Source organism: Pimephales promelas, chromosome 15 (genome assembly GCF_988280905.1).
Source record: "Pimephales promelas chromosome 15, fPimPro1.hap1.1, whole genome shotgun sequence".
Lineage (NCBI taxonomy): Eukaryota > Metazoa > Chordata > Actinopteri > Cypriniformes > Leuciscidae > Pimephales > Pimephales promelas.
Window position 1 is genome coordinate 22,089,006 of NC_142783.1, and position 16,023 is coordinate 22,105,028.

The window sequence follows — 16,023 nt, forward strand, 5'->3', positions numbered from 1 at the left end:
TATTGTTGTAAAAGAAACTTTTTTTTTTATATAGCATGTATCATGTATCTGTCTCTCTTTAGTGTTGGATGACGTAGATGAAGGTGAGAGGTTTGAGTTTGACAGCGGTAGTGATGAAGGCCCCGAGGTGGATCGGCCACCCCCTGGCCCTGAGGGAATCTCCGTGCCTCCACCCTGCTCATCAGCAGCCAGGGACGCACCCGTGAATGGAACAAGTCCAAACCCAGAAAACGTGCTCACTGCAGAGGCTGATCTGCCCCCTCCACCCCAGAACTGCCTCGCTAATAACAGCCCTTTGGCTCATGAACCCTTCCCACAGGGTGATCTACCTCCTCCTCCTCCCATAGAGCTCTGTCACAATGCAGCAGAAGGCCAGGACAGAGATGCTCCAACAGCACTAGAGGGCGCTACAGGAGCTGCTGCTCACAGAGAGCAGGACGGTGAGTCCTGGATACTAAAATTATGATTTTTACCAATGAGATTTATTACAAAAAGTATTTGTTAATTCTGCTTTCTAGCGACTGCTAAGAAATCACAAGTTTATGATTTTTTTTTATATTAATAGCACTGTGGTAAAAAAAAAAAATAATAAAGTGATACGTTTTTATCTCAGATATGCTTCAAAAAAGTACTTATTTTCAACATAGTATTTTGTACAATTTGATTTAATACAATAACAATTATTTATTTTTTGGAATCAATTATTTTATTTTCCTCAAAATATTAAATCATATTTTTGTCACACAGTATAAATGGGTGTTTTTTACATGAATATATATATATATATATATATATATATATATATATTTTTTTTCATTTATCTCATTTGTGTGTCCTTGCCATTAAAAACTCTAGTATCGACTACAATGTGTTTTATGCAATGCACTATTGGCTGTCTGGAAAATTGAATGATCAAGAAAGTAAATGGTGTACAGTTATTGATTGCCCTCTACAATGATGGCTATGTGAATTACTGACTGGAAATCAAATCTACAGCCATTTGGGTGGCCGCCCATTGAATCAAATTGCTGGTTGTTTTATAAATGCTTGCACGGTTTCTGAGGTTACATCTGTCTCTGTCTTCCTTCAATCTTTCTCTTTTTTTCTAACTGTTAATGTAGATGTAATCTTGAGTTGTTGTTTTTTTTTTTTTGTATCATAAATCCCTTCCCACCTAAGATAAGGTAAATGGGCGAAGATAATTCACTAGAATAGCTGCTTAAACTCTCTGTCCCTCTCTGTCCACTTTCTGATCAGTAGAGAGCAGAGGTGTCGGTGTGGTTCCCACCTCGAAGGCCAAAGTCAGCCCCTACTCTGTGATTGACATCGCCCCAATCCAGCAACAGCTGGTGTCAGAGCAGAGCGGCCCTCCCTCCTCTTCCCCAGCCAATGAGAGTGAAAGAGACATTCAGGATGTACCCAGTAGCCCAGGGTTGCCCTTTGGGTATTCAGTGCCAGTGCCCTGTGGTTATGCAACACCCTCAAATGTGCCGGTGATCCGACCAACCTACACAACCCCAGTTATCATCCGACACTTCTCAATGGATGAAGATGGTAAAAAGAGATGATTATTCTCATCTGTTACCCTTTCATTTTTCTCTCTCTGCTGGTCTGGTTGGAATAGGGGTTTACCCACCATACATACAGTATACTCATCTCTTTTCACTTTCCGCCTTGTTTCATGCTCTTCTCTTGTTTTTCTGAAATTTTGCCATGAGGAAGTTGGGGATAAATTTAGCTGTGGCTTTGGCTGTGATAAGATTTCCTGTTTTTTTTTCTCTAAAGTGGCCCAAATGTTAACTAAACTTCTACATGTGCGTTCTCAAATGAAATGATGATGAAGAAAGTAATGCAGTGCCAAATGCACATATAGTCCAGTGTCACAAAGCTCGCTAGGTCTGTGAACCTCTATTGTAATAAACAAACCTCAGTAGCATAATAAGGGAACAGTTAGAGAGCCATTCATCTCAAAAGTATACATATTTCACAAAATCATTCTTGGCAGACATAATTAGTATCTGGTTTTGGAAACCGATTTAAAATTGGAACCTTCAGTAAAACAATGTAGTAGTGTATTTAGTTAAAGCAAAGTATGTATATGTGGATTTCAAAAAGTGGAAGTATGGATATTATGCAGTGATATATATAGTACACACACTGTATAATGTGTACATACAATGTTGTGTGTGTTTTAATACAGTTTTTTAATTCATATGTATGCACAATTCTTAATTATATTTCTAACCATTTAAGCTTTATCCTTTAGTTTTAAAGTTTTTAGAATTATGTGAATTATATATTCAGGCAAGTGTGTCCAAACTGCTAGTGTAGGTTGAGGTGAGAGGGAGAAAAACAAAAGTATTGGCTTGAATTTTCTTGGAGACTCTCAGTAACACATTACTTATTGTTTTTCAAGCTGTTAACTTGATCCGATTGGAACATGTTTGAGACAGAATTGGATGTTTATCTGTGCGTCTCTGTTAATGCATAAGCTTTTTTGATGTGTCCTGCAGTGACTGTGGTGGGAGCTGGAAATACCCCCGTGGACAGGTGAGTGAGACCGCACAGGTGCACTCTCTAGTACTGCTTTACTTAGATATCTGATGCCTATTGCTGTCCTTATGCTGTATGAATCATCTTGTACACGAACCACTTTTGTTCGGTATTTGTGTTTTTCTGTTGTCAATACTGCGAACAGATATAGAAATTTGAAGGGAAGTTTGAATATATACCAATTCCAAATGTTTTGTCCAGTGTTTTTAGTGAAGAGTGTCCAGTCATCAGAGAGGAAGATGCTCTTACTAAGTGGGTATCAGACCCAGCAAACACAGCCTGGATGGAGAGTAAGTACTTAGCATTTTGCTTGGCTGATAAAATGCTTGGATTTAGATTGTGTATGAATGAATAAAGGCTTGTTTGCCTTGTTCAGCTGTGTTTCCTGTTACTGTAGAGAATCTCAGACATTTCCTTCCTTCTCTCGGAAGAACTGCTCAGCCTTTTTCAGCAGATTTATTGACGCGTATTAATGCCCACTGCACTGTTTTGGTTTGGTTGCACATATGAAATTGTAAGCCATGTGTGTTTGTTTACATGTTTCTGTTTGTTTTAGATCCAGATGAAGTGATTTATGATGATGTACCGAGAGAAAACTCTGGATCCACTACAGGTTTAGTATCTGGTCATTTCCTTGATCTTAACTAACTGTGACATGCATTTGTTCATGTCTGTTATTAACCTATCAGCTAACAACCTAATAGGGGTCAGTGTATATGTATGAGTCTGTGTGAGTGTATATATATATATATATATATATATATATATATATATATATATTATTACTGTAATTTACAGTAATTATATTACTGGTATACAATATGTTCATGTTGTGATTCCACGCCAAATAGCATATACAGTTGTATCTGTTTTGGCCTGCATATTCTTTTTAATAACAATTATTAATAATTATTTTCAAATTCAGATTAGTTGATAGATCCAGAATTGTATCTGTAAATCCCCCACCCCTGCAGCCTGGCTAAGGAAATGTGAGAGAAATGAAAGCTGAGAGTAAATGTGTCCTATCAGCAATAAGACTGTCATGTGACTGACAGCTCTGCTGTTATGGCTGATGACAGTCATGAGGGAATGAATTTGGACTGTTTTTTTTTTTGTAAAATGTGAACTGTGTTTATGTCAGACCCAGATGAGATGATCTATGATGATGTTGAGTTCGGGGAGGAGGGCGGCAGCAGCTCGCTGGATAACGGCTGGAGCTCCAGTGAGTTTGAGAGCTATGAGGAAGCCAGTGACACAGAGAATGGACATGGAGAAAATGGTCTCCCAAATGCCTTCGTCAGGGGCCGTGCACCCAGCAAGAAAACGCATGTGTGTATTTACACTACTACTGTCTCACTCTCATTGTTTCTCTCTTCTTCTTTTTTTCTCTGTTTTATTAATGCTGCTGTTTCTGTGGTGTGAACATTGTGTCAGTGTACTCAGATCTGATGTCTGGAGTGGAACATTGGTTTATTTAAAATTTGCCCACACTAATATTTAAAAACAGTGAGAAAAGTCTGTAATCTGCCCATAATAGTTTTGGTTTTGTTTGTATGTTCAGGTGCTGATTTAGTAGATGAGTTTTATTTGAGTAAGTCTGTGTATGAGTTTATTTCAAAGTCTGGCCAGGGAATCGGTTTATTTTTGAACTGGCAGAACAAATTTAGAGTCGGATCATTTGAAACCTTTTTTGAGAGAGGGATTTGTAAGAGTGTGTATGTGTGTGCATGTGTGTAAGGTCTCAGATTCATTGTTTGGAAGCGCCCAAAATGAAATACTTTTAAAGCAATGCAAAGATTTTAATATTTGTCATCTAATGTAATATTTATGAATCATATATCTGGCATGCCATTGTTTGCAACCAACAATAGTTTTGTCTTATGTCACAAGTTTATACTTAATATCACTTAAAACTAATGCTCTGTCAATTCGATTAATCGTGATTAATTGAATCTAACCAAAAGAATATACAAAGACTTGAATATTTATAATCACATGTAATATTTATGAATCATATATCTGGCATGCCATTGTTTGCAACCAACAATAGTTTTGTCTTATGTCACAATTTTATACTCAATATTACTTAAAATTAATGATCTGTCAATTTGATTAATCGTGATTAATTGAATATAACCAAAAGTTTTTGTTTATATAATATGTGTGTAGACACCTGTTTGTTTGCATGCGTGTATATATATAGTGTTTGTATATGCACATACACAGACAAACATGCTGTATATTATATAAACAAACTTGTTAGATGCTATTAATCGGTTTGACAGCACTACTTAAAATACATCGTTTTTTCTTTAACATTTATTTCAGAATTAATTTTATGCTTTTTTATGTTTATTTATTTATGGTAGTGTTTTAATAGTATTTCTAATGTCCCCCATAACAGGGGGGAAATGATTATAATAAAAATATTTGTCAAATTATTATTGAAATATTATGGAATTAATGTCAGTGCACCCTTTATTTTGTATTGTAAACAACAGCATGCCTCATAGACAATAGGAATATTAACGGAGTGAGTTTCTAAATAAAACAAGGGAATGTTGGAGTTATCCAGTAACTCGTTCTCTGCCCCCTGTTCAGCTGTCTGAAGATCTGACGCGTTTGAAAGAGCACTATGAGAGAAAGATGCGAGATCTCATGGCAAACACAGTGGGAACAGTAGAGCTACAGCAGCTCAAACACAAACACGAGCAGAAGGTAAAAGAACAAGAGCGTGTATGTTAGCCTGACGTCTCTAGAGCTAGTGCTCTTTCTTCTCTGTGCTAGCGCTGGTGGTGGGCTTCTTCTGACCTCCGTCATCCCCACTAAACATCTGTTTGCATCTCCATAGACATAGCTGTTGTCATCTGTGGAGAGTGAATGTTGTACACACTTTGACCCCATTCATCCTCACTTCATTTGTGGCTTTGCATGTCATTCTGTGTTTAAAATTGTTGGTATGTAATGTTCTCCCCCTCAGTGACTGCCATTGATTAAATATTTGAATTAAGGGACTTTGAATGAGAAAAATCTGTTGAGTTCTGCTTGCACAGATTTGCAGTTGCGGAGCTGCATTTGTTGTTTCTCATATTTTATCCATCAGACTTTATGTTCCCTCATCATCTCTCATTTTACCCATGTGGTGTCTGTGTCGATCTTATCATTGTTTATTCATTCACAATATAATTTAGTTTGGATGCATGTTTTTTGTTTTTTTGGAGATCCTATGTTCAAGTTGGATAGTTCTTCTCCACGGTGATGGGTTCATCTTGTTAATTCCGATCAAAGTGATATGAAATCTCAGGAGTGAATTCACAAAAGAGTTGGTCCGCTTTTGCGTCCGGGTTTCCTGCGCAAATTCAATAAATATTACACTGTGTGCATTTTTCTGCACAGATTTTGTGAGCTCACTCCTAAATGATGTTTCATGTGCTACAGATGCAGCGGCTTGTAAAAGCAGCTAAAGATGGAACTAAAGATGGTCTGCAAAAAACCAAAGCCGCGGTGAGAAAGGGACGATCTTTCATCCGCACCAGATCTCACTGTTATGGTAAGAGCACAAATAGTACAACCTCCAATTCACAAAGGATTGCCATCTTGATTAATATGCCTCTTTTGTTTAATTTATTTGATGAATCCATCATTCTTTCCTCAGAGAAGAAACCCAGCTGTTTTGATGAAGAGTCAGATCTGTTCATCGAGGTGGAGTGTTTTAATGTTGACCCAGTGCTGAGACCCGCACCTGATGGGCTTTCTCAACACCAGGTAGTTTTTACCAACTTTTAACCACCTTAAAAGTGTGTGTGTGTGTGCGTGCCCACAAAAGTTTGACGTCAGTACTAAGGATTTTATTATTAATACTTTTATTCAACAAGAATGCATTTGATTGATCAAAAGTGAAAGACTTTTACATTATTATTAAAGGATTTTTGTTTCAAATAAATATCACTGTCCACATTAAATTGTAAATTACATTTTAGAACAGTTATTACCAACAAAAAGTCTTTGTGCAATATTTCTTTTTTTAAAGCCATTTGGTTTTTATGTTTTTTTTATTTAATGTGCGGACGTTCATACATTTTGTGAGTGTGACTGAAGTGCCCTTGTACATTGTGTTTGTGTGTGCATGAACAGGTGATGAGGAGATGCATTCTGGAGACGATTCTAGAGAGTGAGAAGAACTATCTGGAAGCTCTGAAGAGAATTTTAGAGGTTTACTGTTTTTGTCTGTTTTACCTGTGCTGCTTAACATTACACTGGAGAATTTGTTTTTAAATGCATTATAATGTTAAATCTTTTGTCATTTGACTGTCTGCACATATTCATCATCCAATAATGTAAATTCTTTTTTTCTTTGCACATAACAGCAATATGAGAAACCCCTGGCAGAGATTGAGCCTCGGTTACTGAGCGACCGCAAGCTTAAGGTGGTGTTTTATCGGATTCGGGAGATCTTGCAGTGCCATGCCCTGTTCCAGATGGCGCTGGCCAGTCGTGTGTCTGACTGGGACGAGCTGGAGATGATCGGAGATGTTTTTGTAGCGTCGGTGAGATACATGATTTTATGATTTAATAATTGGACATAAACAGCAATGATCTTTTTTTTTTAGTTTTAGAGTTTTAATACGTTTATTTAATCTATAAGCGAAAACAACTGCATGAAAATTTTGTGTTTTTTACATGTTCAAACCTTCTCCACCTTTAACCATCTGATGTAAAGTTATGTGTGTCTCAAAGTTATCTTCAACGGTTAAAAATATAGTTCATGAGAGAAATTATCCCAATATAAAGAGTATCATGGTTTCTACTCTTACATTTGTGCCGTCACCTCTTTTTCTTCTGCAGTTTTCTAAGTCTATGGTGTTGGACGCTTACAGTGAGTATGTGAATAACTTCAGCTTGGCGATGGGAGTGGTGCGGAAGGCGTGCACATCCAAGCCCTGTTTCCTCGACTTCCTCAAGGTTAGACATCCCAAAAGAGTCCTGTGGTGCAGTAATTACATGTCAAACAGTTTTGCACTTTTCTGTTATGTAATTCACAATAATAAGGCTTAAACCTTATTTAGATGATGATCTAAATCCTAAAACAGGCAGAATTAAAATAAATAGCCAATATGGTGGCAAAATATAAAGATCTCTATGGTAAATTTATACATTCAGGTCAAATGCTCAGTGTAAATGTAATGTTGCTCCTTTAAACAATAATCAATGTGATCAAAAAGTAAAAATTTGGCAAGGATGCATTAGAGATCGATCAAAAGTGATAGTTAAGGCATTTATATTGTTACAAAAATGTAATAAATAACTTTTAATTCATTGAAGAATCCTGAAAAAATATATTAAGTGGATAATAATAAGAAATGTTAATTCCGCAACAAATCAGCATATTAGGATGATTTCTGAAGGATCATGTGACACTTTCAGTAATTATGCTGAAAATTCAGCTTTGCATCACAGGAATAAATTACATTTTGAAATATATTCTAAAAAAGCAGTTATTTTAAATAATAATAATTCACAGGATTTCTGTTTTTACTGTATTTTTGATCAAATAAGTGCAGCTTTGGTAAGCAGAAGAAGCTCCAAGATTATTCATGCTGTTTGTGTTCTGTTCACAGCACCGTCAGGAGACTAACAAAGACCATCTGACCCTCTATGGACTGATGATGAAGCCTATTCAACGGTTTCCTCAGTTTATACTGTTGCTGCAAGTGCGTCTTACCTCACACGCTCTTTCAGTACTGTTAATATTAAGAAAATACATGTGCTCCAGTACACTCATCGCAAAAAAATATCTTGACATCTCCTGAAGAGGGCGCCTCTTTCTTTCTCATCCACATCACACCAAGAGTCACTTTCATGTAGTTCATGAACTCGCATAAAAGGCAAAACTTTCATTCACGATTAGGTTTTCATTCACTCCATTTTTCTTTTGTTGTAATTTTCACAGGCTACTATAACATCTTCTGCGTCTCTTTGCAGGACATGTTAAAAAACACACCAGTGGGCCATCCCGATCGTCTTCCGCTTCAGATGGCTCTCACTGAACTGGAAACGCTTGCCGAAAAATTAAACGAGAGGAAAAGAGAGGCCGACCAGCGCTGTGAGATCAGACACATTGCTAAGGCTATGAATGAACATTACCTCAACAAGGTACGGCAGCCCCTCTGTTGATTGATCACAGTTTTACACCTCAAACCCGTTTTATGAACGCGTGGGTGCTTAGTCAAATATGTAATTTGACATTTGGGAGTTTCACACAGCGCAGTTAAACCTAGAGTGTGTCTGAGCCCTGCTGTCACTGATATGAAGTCAGTACTGAGCCAATACTGTAAACAGAATCAGCTTGAACGGTCCACACCATCTGGGGCTCTGATATAATTTGCTTAACTTTGCGCTCTTTGACTGCTTGCTCTTTTGCTGTGAATGGATAGGTGTTGTTTTATTCTCTAAATATACTTACATTAAGTTTAATCTCCATCTAACATAAGGTATGAAACACATTTTGGATTTTAGATGGACAAAATGGCATAGTATACCCATGAAGAGCACATACATGATGCTCTCCTAAAGCTAATAAAGGCTTTAATCAACTATTAACCAGCAGATTCAAGAACCAACAGTGGAGTTAAACAAAAAGATATGTCATATACCAGACTATTTTAGATTATATACAGTTCAACAGTTAGGGGTTAGTCATTATTTTTTTTAATTAATAGTTTTATTCAGAGTGCATTAAATTCATCGAAATTTACGTTAATTAACATTAAAACATTTATAATTTTAGAAAAGGTAGGTTTAATTTTCAAATAATATTTTTCTTTTTGAACTTCTATTCATCAAAGTATAAAAATATTATTGTTATTACCTTAAAATATTATCAGGGTTTCCACAAAAATTTTAAGCAGCACAACTGATTTCTCAAGCATCATGTGAGACTGAAAACTAGAGTAACGGCTGTTGAAAAGTCAGCTTTGCCTAGATTATATATTATTTTTTTTTTAAATATTATTTTTATATATTTAATATAAGTATAACTGTTTTACTGTAATCAAATACTGTAATCAAATACTCAAATACTGTTTACTTTGATCAAATAAATGCAGCCATAAATGACCTCTTTCAAAAACATTGGTAAATGGGAATATTTAATCAAAAAATAATACTGAAAACATGTATCTCTCTTTGCTGAATAATTTTAGCTTCAGTAAGCCATTTGAAGCCAAACAGGAAGAAAGTTAAGCTTAAAACAATACAGTAAATGTTTTTTTTTTTTTTTTTTTTTAACACAAGCCTGCTTCTTAGTTAAATTCTGACATCTCGGAATCTGTATTGATGTATCATATCTAATTAATCACTCAGTGGAGGGCAGAATATTTTTTCATAAGCTAAGCATGAATTCAAAAAGATTGAAAGTAGAAAACAATAGAAAGGTTCAGCTGCAAACCGATTAAAACACTTCTGTGGCCTGTTTTAGCTAGTAATATAACATTATAAATATATTTAATAATGAAATGGGTGTATTTAGCACGTTTTACTGTCCATTTTATTCCCCTCAAATCATCCCGCAGTACATATTGGACAAATGTGTGTGTGGTCAGGGTCAACTGATGAGTGACTGTGACAAAGTAGAACCCTTAAATATTTAATCCCCAGCTCAACCTTTTTATTGCTGTTTCTGCTTCTCTCTCCATTCATCATTCTCCCTCTCTCTCCCTCTCTCTCTCTCTCAGCTGCTGAGCAGCGGCAGTCGTTATCTGATTTGTTCAGATGACGTGGTGGAAACAGTTTATAATGATCGTGGGGAGATCATTAAGACTAAAGAACGCAGAGTCTTTCTTCTGAATGATGTTCTCATGTGTGCCACCCCCAACCAGCGGTATGACCATTACACATTATCTACAATAACCCTGTCTAAACTGTTTAGCACAGCATCACTCAGAAATCATCTAATCCAGGATATTTAGAGTTAAACCTTCATCCTCCACTCAAATCACTCCTCCATCTGAGTAAACCAGTGTTTCTCTCCTCCAGCCCCTCTCAGGATGGTGTGAGTGTGGGAGCTGGAGGTGAAGGTGTTCCCTCAGGACAGCGCTTCCTGCTCAAGTGGAGTGTGCCTTTGAGTTTTGTGGAGGTCGTGGAGTTTGGCTCCAGCGAAGAGATGGGCGACTCCAGATTTCCCCCCTTGCACTCAGGAGATAAAGTCGTCATCAATGCTAAACCTAGTAAGTTATTGTTAAACACACAAAAATATGTATTCAGAAACATTTACTCTGGGCCAAATTTCCGTAGTTAACTAAAAATCTGAAATCAAAATTTGAATCTGGGTGCAAAGAGGTATTTGGGTATTCAGGTTCTGGGTTAAAAGCTCAGTTTTCACATTCAAGCACTTACTACAGAGCTCATGGTCCATCTACTGCAGAGATCACCACCAAGACCACTGACTGTGTCCTTAAATTAGGCTCTCCAGATGAAATATCGCTGTTGTGTGCTGGAAGTTGTTTTGGATATAAATGTCTGCTTTATTCAAGAATAATCAAACAACTTAACATAGCCAAGTGCTTGAAGCAATAGGAGGAAATGCTCAGAGAGATATCCATTCTGCACCACCCTTAAAGGAGTAGTTCACTTTTGAAAAAACTTTTGCTGATAATTTACTCACCCCCATGTCATCCAAGATGTCCATGTCTTTCTTTCCTCAGTCGAAAAGAAATTAAGGTTTTTGATGAAAACATTCCAGGATTTTTCTCCATATAATGGACTTACATGGGAACCGGATGGTCCAAGGTCCAAACGACAGTTAATAACTGTTTCAGATGCAGCTTCAAATGTCTTTAAACGACACCAGACGATGAATAAGGGTCTTATCATGCGAAACGATTGGTTATTTCAAAACTTATTCCAAAAATTTAACTTTTCTAAGGACAAATGCTAGCCTTGCTCTATTCTGTGAGGCGCGTTTGTAACGTCACGTAATACGTAATTACGTTCAAAAGGTCACGGGCGACGTAGCCAGAAGTACGACTTTTTTATTTAAGTACGTCACGCGTGACCTTTTGAACGTAATTACGTATTACGTGACGTTGCAAACGTGCCTCACAGAATAGAGCAAGGCTAGCATTTGTCCTTAGAAAAGTTACATTTTTGGAATAAGTTTTGAAATAACCGATCGTTTCGCATGATAAGACCCTTATTCATTGTCTGGTGTCGTTTAAAGACATTTGAAGCTGCATCTGAAACTGTTATTAACTCTCTTTTCGACCTTGGTCCGACTGGTTCCCATGTAAGTCCATTATATGGAGAAAAATCCTGGAATGTTTTCATCAAAAACCTTAATTTCTTTTCGACTGAGGAAAGAAAGACATGGACATCTTGGATGACATGGGGGTGAGTAAATTATCAGCAAAAGTTTTTTCAAAAGTGAACTAATCCTTTAAGCGAAACGATACACTCGTGTTGTTTTTAAACGTGCATGAACAGAGATGTAACATTTAAAACACTCACAATTATTCAGAAAAATTCATGGTCAGATTTCTGACACATCCAGATAAAGTTTCCATGGAAAATATGACACTGAAAACACTGGTGCTTGACACTGTTTACTGTGCTTTCCACTTTCCAGACAAAATCGTGATTTGAAGTCTGGCTTTTAATGTTAGATCTTAAAAATGAAATATTGATGGAAATATGTCAGAAGAATGGGAAAGGCTGAGATAACTAGAGAGAGAGAGATGGGGATAAGGTAATAGAGAACACTCAAAAGCTTTCTGCTTAAAGAAGGGATGTTATACACAACATTATTCCTCCTCATTATTCCTAGCAAAACAGGATTCTTTGAAATGTTCGCCTAGCGCTAGTGCTGTGCTAGTCAGCTAAAAGTCGTCTGTTTTAGTAAATTGCCTGTTTCCTCAGGGATTTCAGACAGATGGTGTTTATAGTATAGTGTTTATTTTTAAAAATGGCTGCTGTCTCACCTCCTGCTGTTCCAGCGCATCTGTAAATATGGGTTTTAATGCAATGCATGATGAATATTCATTAGGTTGTCCTGATTTACAGAGATGTATTTTGGGGGATTCTACAGTTCTAGCAGCTTTTATAGACTCCAATGCAGAAAACGCAGAATAATAATAAAACAACCCTCCAGTGCTTGGCCCCTTATGACACAACAATCCTTTTCAAAATCATCTGCCGTTGAAAATGTCTCTCCTCAGAGGCAGTCTGCTCTGTTTTTGTGGTTTGAAGGAAACAGGTCACACTGACTCATGAAGCTGAACAAAAGAGAAAGACTGTTTTTCCTGTTTCACCGCGTCTGCTCTATTCAGCACAGCTGAGGTGACAAAAGAAGGGACTCCGGTGGGATTTTACAAGACATTATGCAAAAACCCACACTGTAGAAGTAATTCAGTTCTGTAATTCTCATCTGAATGCTAGTTTAACAGTTTTTGACAGATGAAACACATCAAACTCTTTGTGCCGTTCCTCTAATGTTGGAAGATAGAAAAAAATCACTTTTCAGCGTGGTCGAAAAAGACTGGTGCTGTCTCTATGGTTACTGAAAACAAATTCTGTGTGCAGGAACTGCTCTGATTCAAATTAGAGCACTGAATCAAGAGCTCTTGCATTCCCAGCCCCGTTCTTTATTCTCTCTCGTTTTACTTTTCCTATTCTAATTAACCATGGAGAATAAAGCTACCAAAAGTGATGTCACTGTTGGAAACTCTGTGGAAAAGTTCCAGAGCACCATTTATTTGAGAATGTTTAAATGTATATCTAGTTCTTCAGTTAAGTTTATTGGTATGTAAGACTGAATTAAGAGTACCGCCTTAGTCTTTGTCAATGCTATTTTAGAATTATTTATATACTGGTATAGTGTTTATTTTAATATTTGCAGTTCTCATTTTAATTTTAGGTTAAGTTTTAGTAATCTTATGTTTTTAGTTTTTTATATTTCTATATAGCATGAATACATTTTTATTATGTAATAGTTGTCTTTTTTTGTTTTTCGTCTAATATTTATTCATTTAAGTTTTATTTAAATTACTGAAAGCCAACATTTTTGTTTTGTTCGGTTTTAGTTTACTGATTTAAGCACAAGGAGTTAGTTTTGTCCTCTTTTAGAAAACTTTGACTTTAGGGAAAATAAAACATCCTTTTCTCCCCACACATCTTTAAGCACCTCTTCAAAGGATAAATGTTGTATACTTGCAGAGCCTGACACTTCTGAACAAAAGTAAACACAAACGCTGCCAAATACAGACTGTGTGTTCACATATTGACAGAGTCTATGGCTGGCCCTGCCCCCTGAGCCTCATGTCTCATGTTTCTTTAGTGTGTCCATGCTAAAGCAACCCAAAACTCACAAAAAAAAAAACTCCTGCATGCTGATGTACAGTACTGTCAGACATTTTTGAACTCATTTAGATGTTCATCATAGAACACTGTCTAATGGCAACATAATTTTGATGTAGTTATTAGCGAATATGTCACTTCAGTTACTTTAACCCCCCCCCCCCCCCCCCCCCCCCAAAAAAAAAATACACTCTTTTTGTCTTTCTCTCTTTTTTTCTCATGTTCTCCCTCTCTACTGAACATTTCTCTCTCTCTTTATCTTAAAAGAACAGAGCAGCACAAAGCAGTCTATTGTGTGGGACAAAATTTAGGAGATAGTCAGATCCACACAGGACATTCTTTATGACTGTAATTTGAACAAGTGTTTAATGATTCGCTGTATAAAATGAATCAGTTTTAAAGTAACTGTAATGCTCAGTTGGAGCCAAATGGAGCCAAACTAATCAAGTGATATTTTAGAAGCTGGATAAAATCCTCAGATGATGATCAATACTATTTTGACTTCAATCGCTGTGTTTCATTTGCAGATAAGTTGTATATGGGTCCAGGGCAGCTGTACCAGGACCTACAGAACCTGATCCATGACTTGAGTTTGGTGAACCAGATCTCTACAATGATCAGCAGTCTGAAGGGGAACTATCAGGTGAGGTGTTCATTTCACTGTTTTTCTAAAACCAGGATGCATGCCGTTCTTGTCACTTAAAAGTCAATTTAACTCTCTCTCTCTCTCTCTCTCTCTCTCTCTCTCTCTCTCTCTCTCTCTCCAGAATGTTAATGGGACAGTTGCTCAGGATTGGGTTTCAGGTCTCCAGCGACTCATTTTAAAGAAAGAGGAGGAGATTCGTGCAGCTGATCGCTGTAGGATACAACTACAGTTACCAGGGAAGCAAGACAAGTATGTGCGACCTCAGCTTGACCCTTAATACACTACCGTCCAAAAGTACAAATTTATTTTTTTAACGTTCATGAAAGAAGTCTCTTTCATTCACCAAGGCTGCATTTACTTGATTAAAAATAGTCAAAACAGTAATTACTTGAAATGTTATGAAAAATTCTAAATAACTGTTTTTTATTTTAATATATTTGTATAATATAATTTGTTTCTTGTGATTGCAAAGCTGAATTTTACTGGTTCCTAATGCTCCAGTATAGTAATGGGGACACTATACTGTCAAAAAGCTCAGTTCTTTGGATGAGACATTAAACTGTCCATCATTATGGCCTCCTAATCATCCCCATATACTGATTGTCTTCATCACAGTCTTCACCAATTTGCTGGTGTGTGGTGGGCGTTCTGGCGCAGTATGGCTGCCGTTGTTTTATCCAGCTGGATGGATGCTGCACATTGGTGGTGGCGAGGAGATTCCCTGCCTTCCATGTGTGAAGTGCTTTGAGCTATATAAATGTAACAAATTATTATTTAAAATATGTAAAAAAAAAATATTATTTAAAATAACAAATGTATTTTAAGTCAAGCTAGCTTTATTTATATAGCGCTTTATATTTAGATTGTTTCAAACCAGCTTTGCAGTGATAAACAGGAAAATAATGATTCAAGGAGGCAAACAGAATTCAGTTTTGCTGTAAAGCAGCTCTAAAAAGACCATAGTAAACCGCCATTATTTAGTTGAAATCGGTTCAGTTCAGGATTGATTCATTTCCCTCAATAACTGTAGAGTACAACAATTATGAAATAAGTTCAATTCAGCTCTAAAGCAGCTCTACAGAAACAGTGATGTCATCATCCAACTTAGTTCAGTTAGTGTGACTCATTCAGTGTCACTGCAGTCAAATCATTAATATTGTTGAATATTAAGTTTTAATGTATTTAGTATGTTTTGGAATCTATTGGTGTCTGCATTGATGCATTTATGAAAACAAGACAAAAATGTAAGTATTAATGTTTTAAATAGTGTGCATTACCATGTGCGTATTATTATTTTAAGAACCTTGTTTTATTATTATTAATTAGGGTGCACAATTATGCCAAAAGAGATTTATTTAGGCTTCTTAAAACGGTGGAACTCAGGCTTTTAAATGATCAAACTTCCATGTTTCTGTTTTTATGTGACTCAGTGGTTTAAGAATGACCTCAAATCCCTAATCAGACCCCAAAGAAAT

The 16,023-nt window shown here is 36.6% G+C and overlaps 1 protein-coding gene across 6 annotated transcripts in view; it reads left to right on the forward strand.

Moving 5' to 3' along the window:
• arhgef10 (Rho guanine nucleotide exchange factor 10) overlaps positions 1 to 16,023 on the forward strand; it is a 52,343-nt gene that overhangs the window by 16,271 nt on the left and 20,049 nt on the right. For 5 of the 6 annotated variants that reach the window (XR_016146685.1, XR_016146687.1, XR_016146686.1 and 2 more), the window contains exons 3-20: positions 63 to 440; positions 1,258 to 1,554; positions 2,514 to 2,550; positions 2,755 to 2,843; positions 3,110 to 3,166; positions 3,695 to 3,882; positions 5,155 to 5,271; positions 5,992 to 6,103; positions 6,209 to 6,318; positions 6,688 to 6,765; positions 6,921 to 7,100; positions 7,399 to 7,515; positions 8,172 to 8,264; positions 8,536 to 8,706; positions 10,287 to 10,432; positions 10,588 to 10,778; positions 14,430 to 14,545; positions 14,670 to 14,797. Coding sequence is in view for 2 of the 6 variants with exons in the window: in XM_039648131.2 (XP_039504065.2) it covers positions 63 to 440; positions 1,258 to 1,554; positions 2,514 to 2,550; positions 2,755 to 2,843; positions 3,110 to 3,166; positions 3,695 to 3,882; positions 5,155 to 5,271; positions 5,992 to 6,103; positions 6,209 to 6,318; positions 6,688 to 6,765; positions 6,921 to 7,100; positions 7,399 to 7,515; positions 8,172 to 8,264; positions 8,536 to 8,706; positions 10,287 to 10,432; positions 10,588 to 10,778; positions 14,430 to 14,545; positions 14,670 to 14,797 (2,605 nt within the window). In the remaining 4 variants the exon portion in view is untranslated. The remainder of the gene's footprint in view (positions 1 to 62; positions 441 to 1,257; positions 1,555 to 2,513; positions 2,551 to 2,754; positions 2,844 to 3,109; positions 3,167 to 3,694; positions 3,883 to 5,154; positions 5,272 to 5,991; positions 6,104 to 6,208; positions 6,319 to 6,687; positions 6,766 to 6,920; positions 7,101 to 7,398; positions 7,516 to 8,171; positions 8,265 to 8,535; positions 8,707 to 10,286; positions 10,433 to 10,587; positions 10,779 to 14,429; positions 14,546 to 14,669; positions 14,798 to 16,023) is intronic. The other variant, XR_016146688.1, reaches the window with a different exon arrangement.